The sequence below is a fragment of the Neurospora crassa genome, linkage group IV, assembly GCF_000182925.2.
Source record: "Neurospora crassa OR74A linkage group IV, whole genome shotgun sequence".
NCBI lineage: Eukaryota > Fungi > Ascomycota > Sordariomycetes > Sordariales > Sordariaceae > Neurospora > Neurospora crassa.
Window position 1 is genome coordinate 76,561 of NC_026504.1, and position 12,188 is coordinate 88,748.

General features: G+C 54.1%; 4 protein-coding genes across 4 annotated transcripts; 2 read left to right on the forward strand and 2 right to left on the reverse strand.

Moving 5' to 3' along the window:
* The first annotated feature begins 722 nt into the window (after positions 1–722).
* Positions 723–4,952, forward strand: NCU09654 (MFS transporter). Its single transcript, XM_953627.2, has 3 exons — positions 723–842; positions 901–1,394; positions 1,471–4,952. The coding sequence occupies exons 2-3, from the start codon at positions 1,275–1,277 to the stop codon at positions 2,929–2,931; spliced, it is 1,581 nt and encodes a 526-aa protein (XP_958720.1). The 5' UTR covers positions 723–842; positions 901–1,274; the 3' UTR covers positions 2,932–4,952.
* NCU11415 (1-phosphatidylinositol-4,5-bisphosphate phosphodiesterase gamma 2) lies at positions 2,775–5,138 on the reverse strand. Its single transcript, XM_001727946.2, has one exon. It carries the CDS (start codon positions 4,871–4,873, stop codon positions 2,999–3,001), a length of 1,875 nt encoding a protein of 624 aa, XP_001727998.2. The 5' UTR covers positions 4,874–5,138; the 3' UTR covers positions 2,775–2,998.
* Positions 5,139–5,412: 274 nt separating this feature from the next.
* tzn-2 (plasma membrane zinc ion transporter) lies at positions 5,413–7,797 on the reverse strand. Its single transcript, XM_001727945.2, has 2 exons — positions 7,249–7,797; positions 5,413–7,188 (listed from the first exon to the last, which is right to left on the reverse strand). The coding sequence occupies exons 1-2, from the start codon at positions 7,517–7,519 to the stop codon at positions 5,666–5,668; spliced, it is 1,794 nt and encodes a 597-aa protein (XP_001727997.1). The 5' UTR covers positions 7,520–7,797; the 3' UTR covers positions 5,413–5,665.
* Positions 7,798–9,212: 1,415 nt separating this feature from the next.
* On the forward strand, positions 9,213–11,379 carry NCU09656 (carboxymethylenebutenolidase). Its single transcript, XM_953629.3, has 3 exons — positions 9,213–9,707; positions 9,838–10,459; positions 10,521–11,379. Exons 1-3 carry the CDS (start codon positions 9,350–9,352, stop codon positions 10,837–10,839), a joined length of 1,299 nt encoding a protein of 432 aa, XP_958722.2. The 5' UTR covers positions 9,213–9,349; the 3' UTR covers positions 10,840–11,379.
* The last annotated feature ends 809 nt before the right edge of the window (positions 11,380–12,188 follow it).

The window sequence follows — 12,188 nt, forward strand, 5'->3', positions numbered from 1 at the left end:
ATACGTGGGACCGATACGTGGGGGAACACTGGGGGTCGTGGAGAGGCGACCATGTGCAGCCATCCCCCACTGAGCAACCACACTGGACGTTGTGATGGTGACCATGGTGTTGTGATTTTTCCATGCTCCATACCTCTACCCTTCCTTGTTGTATTTCCTAGTTTCCCCCGCGAACCGGTACTTGCCAACTTCCCCGCAATCCATCTCGTTTTCTATTGGGTCTTTCCACGTCGCGTCGATGTATCGAGTTGGCTACGGGATGGGAACTTTTTAGACTGCGGGGTTACCCATTATCCCCAGACTCGTTGTCTCGGTTGGACAGGATTCGCGTGGTTGGTTGGGATCAAGAGAAGTCGGCTAAAGGGGAATCAAGGAGGGCCTAGCTGCGGAGAATACCTCTCAAGGAGGGGCAGGACGGGGAGGAGTACGTGATAAAAGTCAAACCAACATAAGGTACATTGTCGATGTGGTCAATTACCGATCCGCTCGTGATGTCGCCATTCGCCAATGAAATTTGGGCGATGCTACAGTTGATGTTGCAGGAAGGAAGACGGGAGCTTGAAGGGAAGTGGAAATAGGTGATTGGAGAAGACGACACTTTGCCTGCCCCATTTGGTTGCCCGCATTATGCCGTGTCGGCAGCGGCAATCAACGGCAGTACTGGTACTGTACAGGTGATGACTGTGCTGTAAATGCCCAGCGCAATGATGTCCTACCACCTCAGGAAACACTTTCATCATGGACTGTACCCCCATCTTGCCCGCTTCCAAATGGACATCGCACTCGCCCGTCATGTTCCCGTCCCGCCGTGACATCGATGATGGCACAACCCCGATCGCCATGTTCGTCCGACGATGTCTCCTGTTACCTAGAAGCAGAGCTAACCACCGTTGATCCCAGGCCAAGAGAGACCGCCCTATCCTGCCCGTCGCCTTGATTGGGTTTCCCTCGTGGAGCTTCCCCATTCTTCTCCATCTTCCGCGATCCATGATCCATGGTCGGCGACCGGCGCTGATCCCCAGTTTCCCCAGTCTCCCCAGACCTTTAGTACCAGAACGGAATACGGCCCAGCATTAGCGTACATCATGGTGGACTTTCCCCGTACCTCGACGGAAACATAAAGAGGAGCCGGTCCAGCCCTTTGTGTTCCCACTTGGGTTCACTCCGTCCTTCATCCTCAGACAGAAAGGTAGCCGGCCCTCTACCTCCTAGTTGATCACACCCTACCCGATTCGCTTCGACCTTAGGTTGCCAGTCCAGTCAATTGTGCAACCATGGCAGACGGCGGAGTCGGAGTCCTCGCCCACAAGGCTTCGGGCGACCTCGAAGACATTGAAGACGGTCCCCAGGTGACCGAGACCGAGAACCAGCGCGTCACTCTAACAGAGGAAGATGTAAGGTTTTCTTCGATCCATCCAAGCACTCTTCCAGTCCAAAAGCCTCTACTAACATGCCCCGCCATTCATCCAGAACCGCCGCATCCTTCGCAAAACAGATCTGACCATTCTTCCTATCCTCGCCTGGGTCTACTTCCTCCAAATCCTCGACAAGACTGTGCTCGGCTACGGCGCCATCTTCGGCCTGCGCGAAGACGCCCACCTCCAAGGCAACCAGTACAGTCTGATTGGGTCCATTGCCCCCATCGCCCAGCTAGCATGGCAGCCTTTTTCCTCGATTCTGATCATCAAGGTCCCGCATCGCATCCTGATGTCCGTCCTCGTTCTCGGCTGGGGCATCGCCCAATGTCTAACGCCCCTGTGCAAGACATTTTCTGCCCTGCTGGCTGTGCGCTTCTTCTTGGGCCTGTTCGAGGCCGGTTGTTTGCCGCTATTCTCCGTCATCACGGCGCATTGGTACCGGAGGAGCGAGCAGCCTGTCAGAGTGGCGGGGTGGTACGGCACCAATGGTCTGGCAACCATCTTTGCGGCAGCGCTGTCGTTTGGTTTGGCCAAGATCCATAGCCACGTGTTGGCGTCGTGGCAGATTATCTTCTTGTTTACGGGGCTGATGACGGTTGTCACGGTGCCGTTCATCTACTGGAAGCTAGATAACAACGTCCATTCGGCAAGGTTCTTGACTGCCGAGGAGAAGCTGAAGGCCATTGAGCGGTTGAGGGCCAACAACAACGGCACCAGCGATGGCGAGGCGCACAAGTTCAAATGGGCCCAGGTTGGAGAGGTTTTCTTGGATATCAAGACGTACCTCTTCATTGCCATGTCTTTGGCAAACAACCTCGGCGCACAAGTGGTCAACACCTTTGGTCCGTTGATTCTGAGCGGCTTGGGTTTCGACAACCACAAGACCACGCTGCTCAACATCCCCTTCGGCGCGGTTCAGTACGTTGTCATTCTCGGCGTCGCCTGGACGAGTGTGAAGTTGCGGTCGGGCAAGGGGTTTGCCCTCTTGATTATTCTCCTCCCCATCCTGGCTGGCATCTCTATGCTCTATGTCCTTCCCCGCGACAAGTCGCACACTGCGCCCCTGCTGGTGGGCTATTACTTCCTCGCCTTCATCTTTGGCTGCAACACGCTGGTGGTCTCGTGGATCCTCGCCAACACTGCGGGATCGACCAAGAGCAGTATCATGATGTCGCTGTTCAACGCTGCTTCTTCGGCGGGCAACATTATTGGCCCCTTGTTATTTGACACGGTTGATGCCCCAGCTTACACGCCCGGGCTGAAGGCCACGCTGGGAGTGTACAGCATGATGGCGGCGGTTGTGCTGCTGCAGCTGGGCAACTTGGTATTGCTGAACAAGATGCAGGAGAAGAAGCGCGTGGCGAGTGGCAAGCCGGCCAAGCTGCATGATGCTTCGATGGATAAGAAGTTCAACGCGGCGGGTGCCGCCCAAGCCCAAGAAGGCGACATTGGAAGTCGGGCCTTCTTGGATTTGACGGATCGTCAGAACGACGAGTTCATTTATGTATATTAGTCTTTTTTGGCCCGCTTTCTCCCATTGTGCTTGAAACTGTATTAGTGGTAGCCGAACCGGCATTTAATCAGAGCTCATCCACTTCAAACTTGACCAGCAGTGTACATGCCGTCTCTCTCCCCTTTAGATCCAACATCCTCACGAACCTCCACTGCCCCTTGACGCCCTCCACATACAGCAGCCTAACGCTCGCCACACACAGCACCGGGTTGCTGGAGAAGGAATCATCGCTCTTGATGAACATCCTCAAGAAAACCAACTCATCATCTTCATACTCGTCCCACTCCAGCGTCTCATCCCACACCGGATCCGTCACCAGACTGTTCTCCTCCTCTTTACTTGCTGCCCCCGTCAATCCTCCAATCAGCAGCGCACTAAGCTTATGCTTCCTAAACACATCCGTCTTCTTCTTGGTCTGCTGCATCTCCCCAAACGGCACGCCCGGATGTAGCAGCGTGCAGGTCAAGTACGGTTTCAACTCCTTATCCGTATCTCTGCCGCTAGGAACGGGAACATCCGACGCGCCCGCCACCACCAAGCTCAATCGTTTCCTGCGTCTCGTCCTCGCCACTTGCTCTCGAAACTCTTTTTCTGCTAATCCCACCATCGCCGCGCTGGACCGCAGCCAAGAAGGTTTAAGCACGTACCCCCCTGTACCAGCGAACATGGCTTCGTTGATTTGCATGCTTGCGTCGAAAGTTTGCCAGTTCAAAGCACATACTTGCGCGCCTAAACCCCAAAAGGGTAGCGGCTTGAGGTTCTTGGAAGAAATACGCGTGCCCTTGGGGAATACCCGCATCAAGTGGCGGGCGTTGTGCTTGGCTATGCTGGCGCCGTTGCCAGAAGACAAAAGGGCGTTGAGACCGGATTCAGATACGTTGATGAGGTGGTGGTGCGGGCCGTCTCTGGAGGGTAGGAGGTCCGAGGAGGTGAACCAGCTGTTGTCGGGCGGTTTGACGGATTGGCCGTAGACGCCCAGCTCGGCAAGGGAGGGGATGATGAGTTTGGCTTCGGGCGTGTCTTTTTTGGCTTGTTTTCTTTGTTTCCTCTCTTTTTTCTCGGCTTCGTCTTCCGAGCTGGAATCGGAGGAGGAATCAGAAGAGGCTTCGTTGACCAGGTGATGCTCCACGATGACCACGATTTTCGACCCCAAGTCGCGAAGACGAACATGTTGGTCTTGCTCAATGTGCGACTCGGTTTCTACCGGCTTGTCCAACAAGTGCCTCCCCCATACCTCCTTCATGATTCGTACCAGCGCCTCTTGTCCTTGAGCGCCGCAGTGGTTCTCGAGCGAAATCAACACGGGCGCACCGCCGCCGCCCCCGCCGCCGGATTCTTCCTCTTCCTCAACCACTTGCAGGATGATCTTGCATACTTCGCGGAACGGGATGTTGGAGACCAAGGTGTAGCCGTGCGTGACTTTGGGTTCGTCCAGGTTGTCGGGGTTGTCCCATACGTCGATCTCTACGCATCTTGAGCCGGCCTGGAGGGTGTGTCGATAGGGGTCGGTGGAGGATTCACCGAAGAGTTGGTGTGCGCAGAGGTAGGTGTTGTGACTGCTTGAGACGAAGTACTCGGGTAGGGGGTAGTCCCTGTTGATTACCTCGCGTGGGACGGCAATATGGGACTTGGCAAGCAAGTCGGCGACGGTTTCGCCCGAACTCAAAATATGGTTCCTGGCAATGAAGGACTGCAGAGCGGGGGAGACGCGGAGCTGCGGGCCGTGCTTGCATGTGGAATGGCCGCCGCCGGCGTGGGCGTCCAAAGGGATGATGTCGCCTGCTTCTTCATCGTCGATTGGCTGCGTGCGTCGACGGGAGCCGAGAGTGAGCCTGCTGCGGACCGAAGAGGTGAGGTCGGTGACGGTCCCGGTGACTTGGGGAGGTAGGTTCTCTTTGGCGAATTCGCCGAGGCCGGCGAGGGTGTGTTTGAGTTGATCCATGTTACGTACCGTCTGCCCTTCTATTAACGAGTGAGAAAAGGGAAACGATGAAGTGGGATTTGAAAAGGAAAGGGACGGGAAAAGAGAACCTTTATGACCCGACGTGTTTGGTTCAATGTCGATGGGATGGATGACCCACGGGGATCAAGTGGAATGTTGCAGTGGGTGTTGGACTTGGACCCGCCTAAGATGGGCTGAAACGCGGGACCAGCAGCACTGGTGGGGTCAACGGACTTGCGGCCGCTCGGCGCTAAGAGCCAAGCAGCCGGAACTGGGGAGCATCATGCCGGCGAGTCCGTGATCATCGTATTCAGCGGGATCCTTGAGAGAGAGAGAGAGAGCATGTGATGCTGTGGGATCTGGTTATGGGGGGCCTGACTGTGCCGTTTTACCCAGGCAGCCACCGTACAATATTGACTGGGTGAGGTTGGATGGGATCACGGTGTGGGCGCCCAGAACAATCACGTCTCGGCACAGCAAGTGGGTGTGTCGACAGGATCGTCGAGATGGCACATGACGATTGCAGGTTGATGTGAAGATGGTAATGATACTGTGATATTGTCGTTCCTTTTTGTCTATTCTTTTCATTGTGTAACGGTTGTATCCAACGATGAAGACTTCCAGATGTCATTCATCCATTGTCCAATCAAATCATCCAACCGCTTCGACCAATGTTTCGTTCGCAACAAGCCGTTGCCAACCATGGTCAAAGACATCACCAACATCAACACACATTCCCACCACCACCATCTCCCTTTTCAATGCTACACCCACAAACAAGAACCAGACCACCTAAGCCCAAGCCCCCACCAAACTCATGCCCACCGCTCCCGCAAACACCAACACACACGCCGCCGCTCTCCTCTTCCCTCTCAACGTTCTCCAACTCTCATCACTCAAAAAGTCCTCACTCAAAAGTTCCACCAGACTAGCAAACACCAACAGTCCCGAACTGATAGCATTCATCGTCCCCACCAGAATCAGTCCCACCTCACTCTCGGGAGAATACAAGCGATGCGTAGCCAACCCAATCGCCTGGCCGATAGGGGTAGTGCACCCGTATGCCAAAGCCATGAACCACGGCTGCTTCGACCCCTCCGGCCAAGTAATACTCGCGATGCGTGATCCCAAAGCAAGACCTTCAAAGGTTTGATGGAAAGCAATAGCAATAAGCAAAACAACAAAATCCGTCCCTACCGAAACGGATAGGGCCATGCCGATAAAGACAGAGTGGAAAAGAATGCCGCACTCGAGGAGGACGCATTGCATCGTTTCCTTGCGGCGCTTCATCTCGGCGGTCAGGTACATGTATCCATCATGAGGCAGCTGGGATTCGAGTTGTTGCGTGCTGGGGCTGGAGAGGGTCAGGTCGGATTGGAAGATTTCCTTGTTGAACTTCGGAGTGGTGGTGTCGAGGTAGTAGTCTTCGGAGGGCAGGGCAGGGAGGACGGCGTCTCGGTCATGTGGGTCTTGACCCTGGCGGGAGACGTGGGAGAGTCGGCGGCCGATGGAGTGCGCGCGTCCGCGGAGGGCGCCCTTGGGTCGGGAGGGGAGGTTGTTGGTGGTGTCGTCAGGGGCGCGAGCGTTGCTGGGGAGACGAGAGAGCGGGTCGATTGATTCGTCGTTCGTATTGGACTGGGCGGGTGCACCCGAAATCTGTTCCTGTTCGTGAGACCCATGATGCACATGTCTTCCGGGGTGAAACACCATCTCGACAATTGTCACCATAAAAATAGCAGCCAGCGCAATAGCTCCCGGCATGGCAGGGTACTGCTGCGTCCAAAAGCGGTCGAGACATTGGTTGCTGAGCGAGATGAAAGCGGTCGGCAAAAGATGGACGAAAGCCGTGGCAATCAAGACTCCGGTACCAAAGTGGCGGACGGCAAAGAAGAACACGGGTGGGAGACGAATCATGGGAAAGCGGGTCATGAGAACGGGAAAAGCGCAGGCGAGGAAGGAGACGCCGAATATGATGGCAAGGGCGGCACCGTGAAAAGCCGTGTTATAAAGCTCCTCATCGGACACGCCGCCCTTGGGACAAGTTGATGCTCTCTTTAAGACCTGCGAGGTGCCGGGTTCAGCGACGGCGGAGACATGGAGAGCTGCATCAACTTGGATTTGTCGGTCGTTACCGTGTTGTTGTCTTGTCATGATGGTGGACATGATCAACGAGGTAACGACGACGGAGAGAACCCAGGTGACCCACCCCGGGACCGCCGAACCTGCGGCACTACGGAGGAGTGGAGCCACGGAGGTCCGAGTTCGGCAGGCACGGTCTTCACCACCGGCTGCCGGGGGTTTCTGCGGGGCGGGGTCTGTGTTTCCGTGTTAGTCATTCCGGTCACACTCGGAAAGGGTTAGGGACATCAACATACCAAGAGACCGCCGCCCCGCAGAATTATTGTTCCTATCCGGAGGTACTTGTGGTCTCCGGTCCGCTTCATGCAGTCTTATGCCGCCGCCTGCATGATGATTCAGTGCGCAGACGCCGACCTCGCTGCCCTGAGATCCATGCCTGTGCACCCGCGAATTGGCAATGCCATTGAGGTCCTGGCGGGTGGTCAAGTCGGCAGCCAGGTAATGGGGTTGCTGGTTCCAAAAGGGATGTTCGAGCTCGGCATCGTCATTGCGAGAAGGGCAGTTCATTTTGGGCAATTGATAGAGTTCAGTTTGTTTAATTTCGGTGACTGGTTCGTCAAAGTAGTGCGGATCGGTTGCAAAGGAAGGTTCGCGATGACTGATGACTGTGACCCCTGAGTCTTGGAGATTCGTGGCGAGTCTTGGCTTTGTTGACTTTTCTCTTCGTGGCGATGGATCAGACACAGCTTTTTTCACGGCAGTAAGCGGAATGTCAAAGGATCGCAAACAGTACTATTCATTGACTGTCTAAATAATTCGAGACTGATGAGTCCACTTGAACAAACAGTAAACAGAATCAAGCTGTATTATAATAACAACAAGGGGAAGGGGTCTGTTTATGAAAAAGACGACAATGGAAGGATCTGACATGTCATCTTCGAGACCAGGTCCAGGCCCTTTCAACGGTGAACCCTAACCCCATGACACTTGATCATAGGCTCACTCCATTCCGTGATGCCCCGATGGCTCCACACCCGGCAGAGATCCGTCGAGCTGAGTGGTCCGTTCAGAGATCCTCTAGTCTTCCCCAGATCTTGGCGTGCGTAAAACGATCAACAACAACAACAACAACTGAAACATGGGAGATTCCTGAGCGAAGACGTCGAATGGTCGTTAACATGAATTCGTTTTTGACGTTTGAATGGTTTGTTGACCCGGGCAATCGTGCATGGCTGTTCACCTGACTTGAAGAAATCGTTGAAGCCCTGAGCGGTCCAAGTATTCCTATCGTCGCTTCATCAAGGAAACCTTTCTTCGTGAAGCCCTACCAACTTCAAGATTGATCCAGTTGAAGATCTAACCGCGCGGATTGTCCACTGAAAGGATCAAAAGTAAGTGTATGTGCGAAGGGCACAGTTGGGTAACAACCAGGGACTGTTCCGAAAAAGATTACCTGACAATTGTTCCGAAAGCTGGCGAACAATCCAGTTTGCTCGGTATCCGCTCCGGCCGATCACGGAGACTGGACAGTCAACAACCACAAGAAAACACAAGAGGTTTTCGCTTGGTACTTGGCATCAGAATCCCATGGAAAGCAAACAGCGATCCATTGATCCGGGGTGACTGGTGTTAAGGCGGGCAATCACCATGTTGCACGTGGCTTCCAAGATCTCTGTCAGGATAGTCTCCTTCTTGGCGTTTAGCACACCTTAAGCTGTTTACATGGAATGGAAGTATCTATGAAGATGGTCGTCAACTCGAAACGACCGGAAAGGAGCGACACAGGTGAGCAGTGTTTGATAGTACCAGCTCAGTTCGTCACCCACCATACCTACCTACTTATTGAATCATCTGGATCCGAGTCGTGTTGGGGTTCTTTTGTTTCTGTTTTCTTTCTTCTCTCTTCAGACATTTATTTACCCGACGCCTCGCCGTAATCGTCAGTCTCCAGCTTCGCCAATGCATCTCACCTAACACCGGAATTGAGACAGACCATTCACAAGATATCACCCTGCCCCCCACGATTGTCGAGGACCGTCACCGTAACATAACGGCCGCTTGATCAATCGAAACGGGCCGTCCTGACCCGCCAGCCGCAAACCCAACCGAGTGTGACCTTTCGTAGCCAATCCAACTTTGTGACCGCAGGAAGGTGAAGTTACATAATTGGCCGAGTAAATAACGTCAAACGTGGATCTCTCACCGTCTTACACCGAGCCCCAGGCCGCTTAGTTCCCTTCAACCCGCCAAGGCCCTACAGCCTAACCCCGCATCTCACTCCAATTCTGTCATCCTTCCCGACTGCCAGCGTCCGTCCCCGTTCCGAGATCACAGCCACATCCCGTCCTCAGTCCCGAACCCGGCATCCAAGCCGTTCATTGTGGGAAGAAGGTGGAAATGTCACTCCCCAAAGCCCAACCCATCATAATTTCACCGGATATCACCCTCCAGCCCCCGCTCACTCGTCGGGGAACGGGACCTGGATTAATCCTTGCCGTGCCGTCTGCGAAGCGAGTCGAGTCTGCGAACCGCTTCGCCCTCGAATATGGTATCATAAAGGCCAATAAAGACCAAGGCCCAAAAACGCTGGATCCTGGGCCGCTCAAGAAATGGGCTGAAGAGGGATACGCGGTTGTGCAGGTCACTTTTGATGATATGGATTCGTCAGGGAACTTTGGGGATTTGCTTGGGACAGCAGTGGCGGAACTTGAGAAGGTCAAGGAGTGCGACGGGGTGGAGAAGGTTGGCCTTGTTGGTAAGTAGTACCCTCTCGTCGCTCTCGGTCTCGACTTGACATGTGTACCCTGATGTTGCGAACTGTGAAGACAGCAAGAGGTGGGCGAATACCGCGACGGCATGAGCTGAGTGACATGCCACTGATTTAGTGCACGGGGGAGGCAACTCCGACCGCATCATCTCCGCCCTCGCCGCCAACCCTCGCATTGTTTCTTGCGTATACTACGGCCCCTTTAACCCCTTGTGGGCAAGAGATACCTCAGTCCCCATTCTTGCGCACGTACCCAGCCCGGTCTTCCAGCGCTCCGAGGGCGAAATCAAAATGTTTGGGGAAGATCCCAAAAATTTCAAGGGTCACTACTACCCTAACTTGAACATGTTCGATTACTTTGCACTCCCTTGGTGCGTAGGGTTCAACTCAAGCGCTGCCTCCGTCGCCCACACGCGCTCCCTCGCCTTTATGAAGCCGTTGCTTGGAGGGCCCTACTTTGACTTGGAAGCCATCTGGGACGAGCACACAAAGTACGAGTTTGAGGATCGCAGCGTTGACAAGACCATGGCCACCATGGTTGACCAGCCCTACGTCAACCACATCCCGACGCTAACGGGTGGCATTGGGAGGGAAAACTTGACCAATTTTTACCGGGACCACTTCATTCACAGTAATGCGAAAGACGCGCAGTTGGAGCTGGTGAGCCGGACAGTGGGCATCGATCGGATTGTTGATGAGTTCTTGTTCAACTTTACTCACAACAGGGTGGTTGATTGGTTGTGAGTATCAGCCTGCGTCTCCCTTCGCTTTCATGCAACAGCAGGTCTAACGGAAGGGCAGAATCCCCGGCATCCCCCCAACCCACCGCAAGGTAAGTATCCCGTTCACGAGCATCGTCAACATCCGCGGCGACAGGTTATACCATGAGCACATTGCTTGGGACCAGGGGACCGTCCTCAGACAGCTAGGATTGTTGCCCGAGTACCTACCATTTCCGTATGCGTTGCCGGGTGGACGACAACCGGGAGAGGGAGGAAAGAAGTTCGAATATCGTCTCCCGGTGGCCGGGGTGGAGACGGCGAAGAAGTTGGTGGATGAAAACGCGGTCGAGTCGAATGAGATGCTTGGATATGGGGTTCGAGAGGTGCCGGACGAGTGATCACCCTCGAGTATTTATGCTTATTTTGGAAATGCCGGATGACATGACCGTCATGACGTATCAACCTCCCCTGCAAAAGGTTGTTGGACGTTAAGGTTATGTTAGCGCGAGGCACGGAAGGGCTCGGTTATCGGGAAGGATGCCGACGGGATGGCTGAAGATCGATAAGCACCAACAAGGTTGGTGTCGGTCTGTCAGCTTTGAACGGTTCCTGAGGCTGTAAGACGCGTTCATTGGACAATGGGCCTCTTGTGAGGGTGTAGCACCAGGGAGGGATGCGGTGTTACCCCATGTTCATAACACGAGTTGTATGGTTGATCAATTGTTGATCATCTGTTGGTTCAGCCTTGCGATCTGGCGGGGATGAAGGCGATAACAATTAGTGATGAGCGGTCTGGTCGATGGTTCCCTTGTTGACTCGTTGAACACAATATAATCCGAAGAATGGGACACTCTGTACTAGTTCTCGACTACCTTTAGACACAACCATGGGAGATGTTGAAGTCGGGGGATCTTGGTTCAACCTGAGTCAGTTCCGCGACTCTCGACGTCGGAGGACCATCTGCGAGCAGTGTCTGACAGGGAAGCGGCGACGAGAAAACCAGGGTTGTTCGAAACAGTATGACGGGCCAATGAGAGCGTGTCTTTTTCGAGATCGCAATAAAATCAGGCCGGGGCTGGGCAAATAACGAGAAGTCACTGAGTATCATGGAGACTGCTCCCAGCTTTAGTCGCGTTGATGTGTGAGGTAACCATGACCAAAGAATCACAGACACGAAGGCCAGACGCGTTTCAGGGGTTTACGAAAGTTCGCGAAGAGGTAAACAAAGCGTGGTGACTACACTGTTTGTAAAGTCTTGTGTGAGGCTTGAGTGGTTCATGCAGCTCATGACGGGATAAAGCTCGAATGTTGCCTGGGGGATTGTATGCACACGCTTTGACGATGGCGGGGGAGCGGGGAGAGAAGGCGTCTATTGTGTGTGTGAAGAATCAGGTAGGTAAGAAACAAACCAATTTATCAACGAAGCGATGAGAAAAGGAGATACAGAAGAGGTCCTTGAATGATGGATGGATGGATAGATCGTGGTGGGTGTAGAAAGACACGATAATGAGTTCGGAAATTGTTAGCGGGGTACATCAGCAGCAACCTACTGACTGGGCAGGCCTCGAACTAATCGAATCAAAGACGTCACGGGCCAAGTCACGTTTCCTGGATGAAAAAAGGTGGAGAGCTCGGCCTCGCTGGGAAATGGAAGTCCCCGCCAGTCGGCACACGGGGCGTCCAGCGGGCGAAATTACTGGGTCAATCCGGCCCTGGGCCAATGGGGGGGCGTCGTTGAAAGTTTGCA